The sequence below is a fragment of the Megalobrama amblycephala genome, linkage group LG1, assembly GCF_018812025.1.
Source record: "Megalobrama amblycephala isolate DHTTF-2021 linkage group LG1, ASM1881202v1, whole genome shotgun sequence".
Classification (NCBI taxonomy): domain Eukaryota; kingdom Metazoa; phylum Chordata; class Actinopteri; order Cypriniformes; family Xenocyprididae; genus Megalobrama; species Megalobrama amblycephala.
The window spans coordinates 37,129,835-37,143,997 of NC_063044.1; the positions used below are offsets into that span (position 1 = coordinate 37,129,835).

A 14,163-nucleotide genomic window follows, 5' to 3' on the forward strand; every position below is an offset into this window, starting at 1 on the left:
ACAACCTTTTTGGAAAACTCTAAACACAGTTCTCTACATTAGATATGTCATTCAAAACTAACAAAACCTTTTTTTTTGTCGGGGGTGGTGCATTGCCATTTACTGATGACCTATACAGCCAATGATCATGTGTGAAAACACTTATACATAAATTGATAACTTAGAAATCAAAACTCAGGTTTGAGAAAGAAAGAATATGCATACAAGCTACAATATACTGTATATTGTTTCATAGTAGCTTCAGTAACAAATTTAAAACAAATTCTGCTGCAAAGCGGCTCTAACAAGCCAAAATAGTGTCAATATAAGTGACTTCAGTGTTGATTCAGTTCAGTTGATTTCAAGTTCAACTGTAAAATTCCTCAGTTGTGCATATTTGTGTGTAGTTATACTCAAAAACAACATTTTTGGAAGAGTTAAAATAGTTTTGCATAAAGTGTTGCTTTTGCAAGAGATGTCTGATGTTTTGCATGTTGTGTGTTTTGTGTGTAGAGTTACAAGAAATGGAGCCTTATTTCAGAAATTCTGTGTAAGCAATTAGATAAAACTGTAAATGAATCCTGTTTATTTTTAGTTCAGGACTCATAGTCCAGGTGTTAGTAATCTGTGCTTAATCTTTGTTCCAGACAGCAATTTTTTAACCCATGATTAACTATTCATTAAGGCCTACTCTTGGCATAATTTAAACCCTGTCCAGGAAACCACCTCTTGAAAATCTGCATTGATAATTCATAAAATGTGGTGTGAGCTCAATTTAAATTACAATTACAGACAAACACACATTTATGATTAATAGCCATTTAGAAATCATTCACAGTGCAGGGTGGTAAAATAAAGTGAACCACTGCATTTATTAACTGTTGATCCTCAGAAAATCCTCTATCACAATTTTTTTAATAGCTGCCTTTAAGGGTTTCTACCAATTTTGGACCATCACTTCTCACAACTTTCATTTGATCAGTATTTCTGTGTTGTCTCGATTTCATCCATCTTTTGGTTTTGCCATAGCATCTCAGTTGGCTTGAGGTATAGGAAAAAATAATTTTGGTATGTAAATTATGTTTTACTTGATTTATTTGTGTGCTTTGGTTCATTGTCTTGTTGCATCACATAACCTTTCTGAAGACAAAGGTTGAATTGTAAATTGTTCAAGAAAATGCATGACTTCAAAGCAGCATTAAACCATGTTTCACAGTGGGGTAGAGCTTTCGATATTGGTTTTGGTATTGCAGTGCCTCTTTTCCATAACAAAAATGCTTAGCAATAATTTAGTCTTTTTTGCCATGAAATTTCACTAGGCCTATTTTAATATTTAACCTTTAAACATTTACTGTTTCCCCTCCAAAACTCCTACATAAATGAATTATATTTAAAAATATACATATCATTATATGCATGCAGTTTATTTAGGCCTACCTAAATTGCTGCTGGATCCATAATAGTAAATAAACATATTTGTCATATAATTTCACTTAAATACAAAAAAACTTCCAGTACATGCATGCAATGACCAGTTAAAACATATAGATCATCCATTAAGTGCCTGCTGACCTTTTGTGGGAAAAAAAATTACATAAAAAGATTATTGCCGCTAGATGGCCTTAACGAGCTATAGAGGGCATTAACTGGAACATCGAGAAAAGTATTAATATGACATCGCTAGCACGATAATGACACTGAGGAGAAGACTTGAGGCTTTAAATACAAGATTTAATGCATTAGTACAAAATCGATTAAGAAATGAAGACGAAGACAACAATTTGTCAACACAACACAACACAATTGACAGGTTGGTTTTCTACACCTTTAATGTAATGCAATTCAAATTTCACGCCAAAATCTAAATAAGCGAAACATTTTAAGTTACTTAATTACTTAATTTTCAATTATCAACGTTAAAAGCAAACCTACGTCCTTGGATTTTAGATACAAATAATTTATTTAATATGGTACCAATATAGTAAGTATGGATTTACTGCAGTAGGCCTAGTCCTTCATTATCGTTTATCATTTCTCATAACATGTCCAAACCTCCACAGCAGTCACTTTACTAAGCTGAAAAATGACACGTATACAAAATAACCCACCATGTCTTTGCATTATGAAATAAATGCTTTTGTATCAGACTGAGAATGTTCCAAAGCAACATCCCCAATGAAGTCTCAGCCACGACTAGGAGACGAGCTGCTAGGCAGAGCATCATTAGGATTTCTTTCATTGAAAATAGTGGGGAGCATCTAATCACAACACAACGTAAGTGGGTCATTCTACAGAAACGTCCACTTTTGGTATGACAAAATGTCTTAAAATGTATTTCTTTTTTTAACATTTAAACTTAGAACACATTATTATATTACACTTGGACTTTATGAATACACATAAATGACAGCTTAATGATTTTTTATTTTTTTTGTACATTTATTTAAAGACTGCATGTCCCCTCTTTTTGTCACTGGTGTTACCTTACTTCTCTGGCATTTTTAAACATTTTTATGAAATATTATTTCTCATTTTTTTCAGCACATGCAGTCAGAGTTACAGAATAATAATGATAATGCAAGAAATAAGGAGATTATGTGTTATATATTTTAATCAGGTTAGTTAAAAGTGTGATTGAATGATGTTAATTCAATTGCGCAACCATGTATTTGCTATAACAATAAAAATATTTGAAAAACCTATATAAACAAGTAATGATACAATCCTTTACATCTTAATTCTTGAGTGTAGCAGAATTCAATGAATGTAAAATTATTATCATGTCACATATGACATTTTATTTAATGTGACAGACAAAAAACAGTAACACCAGTGACACAATGAATCACCAGTGACGTATACATAGGACCAAAGATCCTTAATTTTTCAACTATAATTAAGTAGTTTGGACTAAATTTTACATTTGGTGTACAATAAAAGACTATCATTGACACTTAGTGAAAGCAGTCAGAAAAAGATTATAAACAACATTTTAAAACTGTCTGTAAAGTCGCTGCACTGAATTTAGCCAAATCCCCTTAATTTAGCCATATCTGACCAAAGGAGGATTAACAATGAGAAAGAAAAGTTAGAATCATGTAATCTTAGTGCTTTTTTATGCAAAATAACTAAATGAATAGCTTTAAATAAAGTTTATCTATAAACGGTAACACCAGTGACGGTACCACCAGTGATATTTTCATAAAAAGGTAACACCAGTGACAGTAACACCAGTGACATTTTTCATGAAAAATGCATTTTACAAAATGGCTGCTGCAAGGAATCAATCCACATGTTGTAAATTATGATATATTCACTAAATCAAGTAATTTAATCCATTTGTATTCTAGTTTTTTAAAATTCCCTAGCGATAAAGTAGGTCACACCAGTGACTTCAACTAAAAGCTTCATATGAAAATATGATTTTATAATTAAAATTTCTGATAACTGAAAAGAGACAGTGGACTTTTCATTGGCCTTTCTTCATTGATCTTCAGGAAATAGGAAGAAGGAAGTCAAGTGATGCCATCAGTGTGATTTTTTTCTTTCAAAATAAGAGATTTTTGTTAAAGGTAACACCAGTGACACAACACCAGGGGACAACTACATTCATTAAAAATTTTATAATATTTATTTAGCATTTGTTTTTTTTATGTCATTTACATTATACATTTGATAGTTATGCATACATTATTGTATTTGAAATGGTAGAAAAACCTGTTTGTGAGCTCAAAATAAAGCACTTTCCCTCTGTACATGACTGTGGGGACGAGCACTTCTGTGGCGCTTGGAATTTTTATAATTAATTAAAAAACAAATATTGCCACATTGATGGCTCAACAAGGTTTCATTGTTCAAATAACATATTGTTTCATATTAAAATATAAAAAAATTGTAATCCTAAAGTGTTTTTTAAGTGTAATATTTCTGTAAAGTCTAGGGACAGAAAAGTGGACGTTTCTGTAGAATGACCCAAGTGCTTTCTGTTGTGTCTAATGAGACATTATTAAATGTGGTTATTATATGAGCATTCATTATCATTTGTGATATTCATATTTGATATTCATAATTATTTTTCTTTAAACAGGTACAACGGTTAAAAAACTAGTTGTACCATTTTCAATGGATGAGAGAGCATTTCACCAGAAAATTAGGGAAGCTTTTCCAATAATAGGAGAGGGTGAAATTGAAATCTGCAGAGTTGACAGGAGGCGAAGGGTAATACCTGTTGAGTTGAGTTCAGTTTGCCCTGCAGCTATAAAAGCATGCCCAGAGTTTGGCAGGTCAGCTGTATATGTGAGGCTTAAGGTAAGAACAACAAATTATTCTACCAAATGTATATCCCAAATTAATTTTTATGCTATAAAAACAAACATGTTCTTTTTCTTTGCTGATCCTGCATTGCTTTTACTGGGATGCTATTACTATTATTACTATTAATATTCAATTAAAAAGAAAACTGTTGTTTGAAAGACTAGTCACCCTGTATTTAAGCCATGTGTTTGCACTGCCACATTGTGAAGTATTGCCAAGTTCACTGCCTTACTAAGTGTTCTTCCATGACTCCCTTGCTTGTGTTCTTTGGACTCACGTTTTTGGATTACTGTTTTGGATTTGTCTGCCATTGGATTGTTTTGCCCGTGTTTCGACCAAAGCCTGTGACCTGACTACGAGTTGTGACTGTTGTTTTGGATTTTATGTTCAGATCCCTCAATAAAGACCCGCTTATGGAATCCACTCGGCCTAAATCCCCCTTACATTATCCAGTGTTTGTCCATTTTTAATTCCTCGTCTCAGTATTTTCTAAACAAACACACCATTTTAATATGCGTCAGCAGAAAATATATAAAACTCACACACGGCTAACCGTGACACATGTGGACTGAGTATCTTTATTCAAGCACATATTCATATTCACATACTCTCATATTCAGTCACTTGTAACATGAAACAGGAAACTCATGAATATTCATATATGCTTCGTCCAGTGACTACTGAATGTCTCAGAAGAGGATTCAACTGGAAACAGCCCAATTCATTACAAAGCATTGCAGTCCGTAACTATCTTCCTTTGGTTCAGCAAAATTATCCAAAAACTCATTTTTTGAGCAAGTATATTAACTTAACTTGAGGGTGAGTCACAACAGTAAGCTTGTAATAATGTTTTATAATAAGAGCGACCTGGTGGATTTCCGCGGGAAATTTGAGCATGCAGCAGTTCCTCTGTGCGTCATTACGTCACGTATGTAAACAAAGGAAGGGGTCGAGGCTAGTCGGTTTTATCATGTGAGGACGCTGCTGGTAGCGGATCATTTATAGCCTGTTTTCACAGCAGCTGAAATAATTAAACTTATCATTTTGATGGCGGATTGTAATCTAGAAAGGTCCAAATGACAATCATCAGTGACAACTGGAGATTCACTTGTAGTCAAAAAGCAAAAGGCTTTGGACAGTGGAGTGGCTACAGACATTGAAATCTACAGGTAACGTTAATATACACTAAATACACAGTCATGCAATGCTGATGTTGTTAACATTAACAATTTGAGAACACTATAACATTAATAATAATTTGCACGGTTTGGTGTGATTAGAGCTAAGCGAACGTTAGATTTAATCATCATTGGCAGCGCGATTTATTGTAGGCTTAATACTTTTTTCCGTGTCAGTTGGTCAAAACAAAAGTGGCAGAAATGTTACTTACTTGTTCAGATGATATTTTCCAGTGAAAATTCTTATATTGGTCATACTTTCAAGACGTAGAATCTGTGATTCTGAAGTTCAGTATCCACACCAGTGCGGTGACTGACAGCAAACATTAGATTCATCGGCGCTGACGAGCTGTGCCGAGGCACAACGCACGTACAGATAACTGTTTCGCATATGACTGCAATTGCAGGTTTCAAACAAGAGATGGCGGGAAAGAGGAAAAATGGTGGACTGCAGCTTTAATTTCATTTTTGTGTATTTGAATTACACCCACTCAATTTGTCAATTGAGTGTTCATTGATGAGTGTATTGATTGTTGTTTAAACGATAAACATTTATATATATATATATATATATATATATATATATATATAAAACACACATTTATAACAGCTGACTAGCCTCTTCAGCTAGTTAGTACAGTTATCAAAGTAATTTATCACTTAAAACTTGCATATGAAATAATTAGATTTCATTTACATCAATTTTGTTGGCAATTTAATTTATTGTATTTTCCATTGCTGCATACAAAGTTGGCAGATATGGGGTGATGGGCTAAGCCAATGAACAGTCATTTTTACAATTGTTACATTTATTTGAAAAGCTTTAAAATATCAACACAAAGGAGAATTTATGGAGTGTTAACGCAATAATAACTTACACACTCTTCTTAAATCTCATTACATTTATGTGATGTTAGTTCATAATTCAGACATTGGAAGAGAACTAGGAAACTGTAACAGCTGGTTGAAAATGAAGGAGAAGATGCAGGATCTAAACACAGCAGTCAAGGTTTACTCACAAAAACTAGAAACAAAAACTCTCTCTTGACTAATAAAAACAAATAGAACAACCAGTATAACATAACAGAGAACTGACTAATGAACAGAACAAACACAGGGCTTAAATACACAGTGAACTGAAGATCTAATGAGATAATTAACTAAACACAGCTGAACTCAAACACTAATCAATCTGTAACCAAGGAGACAAAAAAGTGGCGGGAAACTGAGAACAAAGAAGAACATGTGACTAATAAAAGGCAAACTCTAAACATGAACAACTAAACAGAACAAAACACAACTCAAACCCTTACACAAACAGCACAATGTGTTTTCTTGTATGTTGTTACAAATGTTACACTAGTATTTTATTCACTGTTGTTGTTTTTTTCCTTTTATTCTTCTGATAACAGGCCATTGCTTCTGTGTTCACTTTCCAAATTCTCAGTAAATGTACACACACCTATGAAATATAGATAGTTGGTGATTATTTATTTTTCTTCCTTATTGATTTTGTCAAAACATCAGACAACAACAAACCTGACAACCATATATAAGCAAATTAATCATTAATATTTGAATCAGTTAATCAAATTAACTTAACGTAGCTGAATTAATATTACAATATTACATTAGTCTGTTCGGCCAAATCAATTTCAGTGACATTGATTTATAAGCAGATCAAAATCAGCTCACAAGAATGTACACACAAGTTTTATTGAACTAAATCACGAACACATAGCTAGACTACACAAACACAAACATACAAATCACACATACACAGGAAATGAGAGAGTGGAAATTAATTGAACCGTATCATAACAGGATAATGAAGTGATGAAAAGAGTCATTTAACCAGCTGGAAGAACCATCAGTTTCTTCCTATAAAGCACCTTTGTTAACAAAGGGGTTCACAATCTTAATACTAAATCTGTTTAGTGTTCAAATGATACTTGCAAATGCCTTAGCTGTTGAGGAGCGTCCAGATCTGCAGGCTCAGGAGAAATTCTTGACGGTTCGGTCTGATGGTGCTGAAGTTGTAATCAATATCTTCTGCGTTGAATAAAGAAAATGAAGATAACTTGCGCCGTTATTTTGACCCTGTTGTCAAGGAAGTTGCGCATGGCTTGAAGGGAATGAGGCCTGGAGCTGGGTGGGATCTCATGTGAGCAGTCCGTAGTATCAGCAGGAACAAAGAAGAACCAGAAGAGAGACGATGATTTACGTGGGGGCTTTTTAAGAAATCAAACCTCTGAGTTTTGGCTTGACCAATAAGAAAGGTGCAATTCTCTGGTGGGAGGGTTTCTTTGTTTGAAAGTGGAATCATTTGCATGAGGGGAGTAAGCTGGTAAGTTTGTGTCCATTTATACGCTGATAAATACAACAAACATACTGTGGTGGATTTGGTTCGACACTCCCAGTGTTTGATTAAGTTGACTTGTGTGTCGGACTGATCATCTGTTGATTGCTTATGCCTGGCAGAAGAATAGTCAGTAAAAGAATCACATGGCTCAAAAGCACTGTCTCGTGTTGTTTAATAAATACAGTTTACAGTCACATTTAAATATCACTGCTCTCCATTCAGACACAAATATGAGGACACTAGAACACAACACATACAATGCCTTCTGTGAGATGGTGATGTCCACCTAAGTGTGAGTCATTAAACTAGGAGTAATTTGATATGAATCACCACCTTGATGGGCTACAACATCTAGAAGTTGTCATAAGTGTCTTTAAAGAGTGTGTGTGTGTGTGTGCGCGCACGCATTTTTGTGACATATCAGGACACAAATGTGTATAATGACATGGGTATGACATAGGTATTACAAAAAGAGGTGACTTATGAGGACATTCCCCATGTCCCCACTTTTCAAAAGGCTTATAAATCATACAGAATGAGTTTTTGTGAGAAAGTAAAAGTGTGCACAGTTTCCTGTGATGGGTAGGTTTAGGGGTAGGGGTAGTGTAGGGGGAGAGAAAATACAGTTTGTGCAGTATAAAAACCATTACGCCTATGGAATATCCCCACAATTCACAAAAACAAAAGTGTGTGTGTGTGTGTGTGAGAGAGATGAAATAATCCTCCTCAAATGAGGAATTTGACCATGAACACAGAAGTGGTGGTAGTGAAGGCCATGCTGAGAGCAGAGAAGTGACCCAGAGCCGAGTTACACAGGTCAGTAGAACAGCACGTCTTCGTCATCTGGTATATCTTTGTGCTTGAGTCAGACGGGAAATTCACCTGTTCAGTTGTATTGCATTTGGACACTTCGAGACATCCTTTCATCTTAATATCCACAAAACCAGCTGAAATTGAGATGCAAGAAAACATAGATTAAGCTTTAAAATATAATTTAAAAAATGTCTGCGAACACAAAAAATATATGCGAACATTAACAATTTTCTTCACCCTGGAAAGCGTAACAAGTAATTAAAATCACCAAAATAAAATGAATTATTCAATTTTAGTATATTAAATCTTACGATTTAAGGAGATGCAAAAAATAATGACTCTTTAATGAACATTTACGTTTTGTGTTACGTTGGTGTTCAACAGCTTTTGAACAGAATAAACTTACCAGCCTTCCCTAATCCACTGAAGCACTGCTGACCAGCATCACATGTCTTTTTGGTTGTGTAGCAAAGACTCCCGAGTCCCAGTTTACACTCATAACACTGCAGGGCCTGACCTGAGAGAGAGCAGATTCATGAAACATTTGAAATCTTTTTTAAAAGGCATATAAGTTTCTTCAGTATAAAAAGTAATAAACAGTTCTCCGAATCTCCTGTTTTACTGGAAAGGTAAGGTAAGAGCATTAATGCACCATTTTGCAGATTTGTTTCTGATCTAATCGTCAACATAAATAACATTTTCAGCATTTCTCAACCCTTTCTCTTCTCAGTATGTGCTCTAGCTCAGAGGAGTGCAAGTCATGTTTCTTTACTACAGTACACATATGTGCTAAACACAGGCAACAGAGGGATGAAGAATTCAACAAAACTTAAACATGTAGTTGACTGAAGCAAAGTTCATCTACAATAATAGTTCACCCAAATATGAAAAAAAAGGTTATTCCTTTTAAATGTCTCCTTTTGTAACCCATGGATTGATTGAGTAAATGTCAACAGAACTTTACATTCTTTAATATCTGAAACACATGGTACAAATATACCCTTTGTATTACACAAAGAGAGAGAGAAATCTACACAGGCGGGTTTCGGTTACACCCTGAATGGAGTTACTTATCTGAGTCATTAAATACTCTCAATCATCACTTTGTTACACAAACAGAGTGTGCTTTAGATTTTTTTTGGTTTTGTAAGATCAAACCAAGCATAGACCTGATTGTGACATGTCAGATAATTACTAAGTTCATCCCTCTTTTCTGTGAAATGTCTCTTTTCTTAATCCGCTAAACCTTGTTTTCTAAGCATATGATCATGTGATCTTCCTTAGAGCAGAATTTCTCACCGACAGTAGGGTGGGTGGAGGTTACAGTAAATATTCATTTGAAACGCTGTGAAATGTTGTTTGATACTTAGCAAAATAAATAGACACTTGGTTACCAGCATCAGGCACTATTTGTGAGTGGATTTTCATAGCAATGAGCAGAAGAAGTCCGGTTCACTAAATACAATGTATATTGCATGTATGAAGTATAGTGTTGCAAATATATGCTGAAAATGTAATATTTATGACTATATAATATGTTCATTAATATTCAATGTAACAAATTATTATGGAATAAAATACATTTTCTTCTCTTTGGTGATTGAATTGGAAAAGCGATCCAAACATTTTCTTGGTAATTATAAAGTTATTAATTATTAAGTTAAGCTAATTATTAAGTAACTATAATATTAATAAAAGGTCTTCTTTGTGATGTCTGAGCTGGATATTAGAGAGAGCAAACAACACAGCATCAATTTATGTATTGATAGTGTTCTGCAGTGTGACGCTAAACTCAATTAAAATGATAATATAGTTATTGTGAATGCAGGTTGTGACTTCATATGAATTAAGAAACTACATGTACTTTTAAAGGTGACCTATTATGCCCTTTTTGACAAGATGTAATTTAAGTCTCAGGTGTCCCCCGAATGTATCTGTGAAGTTTCAGCTCAAAATACCCCACAGATCATTTATTATAGCATTTGGGTGTCAGCAAAATAAAGCCGTTTTTGTGGGAGGGTTGCTTTAAATGCAAATGAGCTTGTGCTCCTTGCCCCCGAGCTCACTCTCATTCCAATACACTGAGGCATACATAATACAGAAATTCACACAGCAAATATAACTCGCAATATAACCGTTCATGATGTATGGCATCAAATGATGGACAAAACAGCGTGAGCGCATAAACAGCGCGCAAGTGAATTACAGCAGTGTGCGCACAGTGAAAAAGCTTCCACGTAAAATGTAAACTTGCAGAAATCTACTATAGTTATAATTAATATATCTGTTATATTATAACTTGTCTAAGATTTTGGAGTTATTTGCACAGCCATATCCAACACTGAAGCTAACCAAGGCTGAACCTGGTCAGTACCTGGATGGGAGACCTCCAGGGAAAACGTCTCGGTTACGTATGTAACCTTAGTTCCGTGAAAGGGAATGAGATGCTGCGTCGAAACGCTGTGGGAATGCCGCTACATGATTGCGTCTTGAAGTGCGTATAGAATCTGTCCAATGTCTTGACAGAACGCGTAGACGGGTGACGTCAGCGACCAGGAAACTATAGTTAACCCATTCAGCTGCGTTGAAACACTGTGGGAATACAATACCCACGCTGCTGTATGAGCAAGTTCTTGTCCGTACGAAATCATGAGCACAGATCAAGACAGAAGCACCTGCGCCCCTGGAGTGAGCCGAGGTGAAGTTCATAGAACCTCATAAATGTATGCGGTGAAGACCAGCCTTCCGTATCTCAAATATCCTGGAGTGAAACTCCTGACAATAAAGCCTTAGAGTCAGCCATACTCCAAGTGGAGTGGGCACGTACGGCTAAAGGTGAAGGCTGACCGGCCGACTCATAAGCAAGTGAGATTGCTCATTCTCTGCTTAGTTGCAGGACACCTCTTTCTAGGTGACCCAAAACAGATGAACAGTTGTTTAGATTTCCTCCACAGGACAGCTCTACATGTAGGGCCCTAACTGGGCAGAGCAGATACAGTTTCTCCAGGTATGACGTATGAAAGGGAGGACAGAAGGTGTGATAGGCCTTGCAGTATTAGTAAGGACCTTGGAAAAAAAAGTGATTTCAAGAACTGTTCTTGAGGAACCCAAAATGGTTGTTCTATGGAACTGCTATGAAATTCCCTGTTTGGAACTTTTATTTATATGAGGGCAGACTCAATTAATGTGTGCTGTGCATGTGATATGTTGGAGTTAGGGGTAGATTCATTTTTATTCCTTTTCAGTCACACTTTAGTCAAGAAAAGGAGTAGGCACCAAAACCAAAAATTAAAGTGAGATTACAAAATCTAACAGTATCCAAGTTTTAAAAGTATAAACTACAAAGAAACTATGTGCTCTTTTTTATATTCTCTCTGAAAAACACAAATGAACTTCCATTCTACTCTACAAAATATTAGCAGAGATATGACAGATACTTTTTCAGATTCAGAAATGTGGTCTATAGCCAAACTGATGGGTTCTTTAGTGTGCAAGTTTTCCTATGTAACTGGTTTGGTCTTTCTGCCTCAACTAACCTGTCTCTCTCATGAACACATCGACAAATGGGTAAGAATAATCCAAACCTCCCAATATAATGTTCTATTAACATGTTAGAAACTGCATTAACATAGCACTGATTATTGAGATAAGGGACAAAATGCCTGCTTTATGTTAAAAAAATAAATAAATTCATCATAATAAAAATACTTTAAAAGTTACATCTAAAGGAAATCTGGATGCTCAGGACATTCATTGCTTTTATTTTTAAATAATTTTGTTACTATTATTTAAATACATGCTCTATACTTGTAAAATACATGTAATTTACCTTGTCCTCAGCATGAGGACAAAACAAAATGTTTAAAAATGCAACAAATTTAAAAATATAAATTTTAATTGAAAGGTGGAGATCTGTAATATATCAAACAATACAAAAAGTCAGTCAACTCCTTTAGACGTCAACTCCATCAGGTTTTATGTCTGATGGTTGACAAGTGCTCTCAAAATGTCTAGATGATGTGATCTAATATGTTTTTTGCATATGGTGAATTCTTCTAATGTTGTTTCACAATTCTATTTACATTTACATTTTAAATTTGGCCCCAGCTTAACCTTTGTCAACTCTGTCAGTATTTAACACCATCAGGTGAAGGTTTATGTCAATTTTGAAAGAATTCAAAGACAATGAATTGAAAGAAATGTTTCAATTCATTGTGTTAAAATATTAAAACAACAACTGAACTACATGATATCATGTCTGATTTACCTAAGAACGATGATTATATGTTTAGTATTAAAAAGGTTAGAGAATTAAGAATTAATCTATTTTTAACTCCTTTACTGAACACCATTCTGTCATAATTGAAGACTTTATACTGCTGTTGCATGGATCAAATTCAATATGCTTTTTAATGTGTCGGATGGAACAAATTAAGTTATGAAGTGAATAAATGTAATTTTTTAGAGAAAAACATTGCAGCGGGGGAGAGCGTCAGGAGACGCGCGGTGGATGAGCGGGTTAAGCGCAAATAACAAACACCTGTCTCTTGTTACAGTAATTGGCGTGGAGAGAGTATTTAACGCCAGGAGAAACAGGAGACAGGTGTTTGTTATTTGCGCTTAACCCGCTCATCCACCGCGCGTCTCCTGACGCTCTCCCCCGCTGCAGCGTTCGCTGAACCACGCCCCCCTTGCCACAAACATTTTCAGAAAAACCTGTTCCCTTACATGGTTCATTAGCTGAGACCTTTGTCTACAAATATACCAGTTTAAAAATAATGATAGAAAAATAAATATAATTATATTAATACATAAAAAGTCATAAAAATCAAGAGTATTTCTTTGTGAAAGCTTGTTGTAGGCTCAAATCACTGAAAGCAATATCCCGGATGAGAATGACTCATAAACCACAGCTTCATTCGTCACACAAAAAAACTGACCAGAAATATTCAAACAAATAATCTACTGCTGATTTATACAGTAAGCTATATATATATATACATCTTACCTGCTGCAAAATACAGAACGACTGCAAAGAAGCCGAAAATGATTTTGTTCATCTTTCTTGCTGTAGCTGAGGTCAAGTAGAAGACCGTTAAACTCTAGTCAGACTGCTGTGAATAGCAGAGATCTGCTAGATTTATAGGTCCACACCCATGACACCATCCGTTACACTTCTGAATACAGTCCTGCGACATCTCAAGGGTGTGGTGTAAATTAATACAAAAAAATAATAGTGAGGACATTCCATAGGCGTAACGGTTTTTATACCATACAAACTGTACATTCTGTCCCCCTACACCTAAACCTGCCCATCACACAAAACTGTCTGCATTTTTACATTTTTAATAAAACTTTAGTGTGTTTTTAAAGCTATTTTAAATATGAGGACTCATGAAATGTCCACATTTCAAAATGTCATTCAAATGTCCCGCAAAAACATGCTCTCAATATAATTGTTTAAATTATCATTATTATTTTTTTAAGAAGCACCGGTCAGTACTGAAGCCTGCCATT

At 34.9% G+C, this 14,163-nt stretch overlaps 1 protein-coding gene and 1 long non-coding RNA gene across 2 annotated transcripts; one reads left to right on the top strand and one right to left on the bottom strand.

The window, feature by feature from the left end:
- Positions 1 to 1,621: 1,621 nt before the first annotated feature.
- LOC125249946 lies at positions 1,622 to 4,411 on the top strand. The gene is made up of 3 exons (XR_007180692.1): positions 1,622 to 1,789; positions 2,126 to 2,253; positions 4,067 to 4,411. It is a non-coding gene; the product is annotated as an uncharacterized LOC125249946 (long non-coding RNA).
- Positions 4,412 to 8,420: 4,009 nt separating this feature from the next.
- LOC125268628 (sperm acrosome membrane-associated protein 4-like) lies at positions 8,421 to 13,775 on the bottom strand. The gene is made up of 3 exons (XM_048190971.1): positions 13,655 to 13,775; positions 9,053 to 9,163; positions 8,421 to 8,780 (listed from the first exon to the last, which is right to left on the bottom strand). Exons 1-3 carry the CDS (start codon positions 13,704 to 13,706, stop codon positions 8,560 to 8,562), a joined length of 384 nt encoding a protein of 127 aa, XP_048046928.1. The 5' UTR covers positions 13,707 to 13,775; the 3' UTR covers positions 8,421 to 8,559.
- Between the last annotated feature and the right edge of the window lie 388 nt (positions 13,776 to 14,163).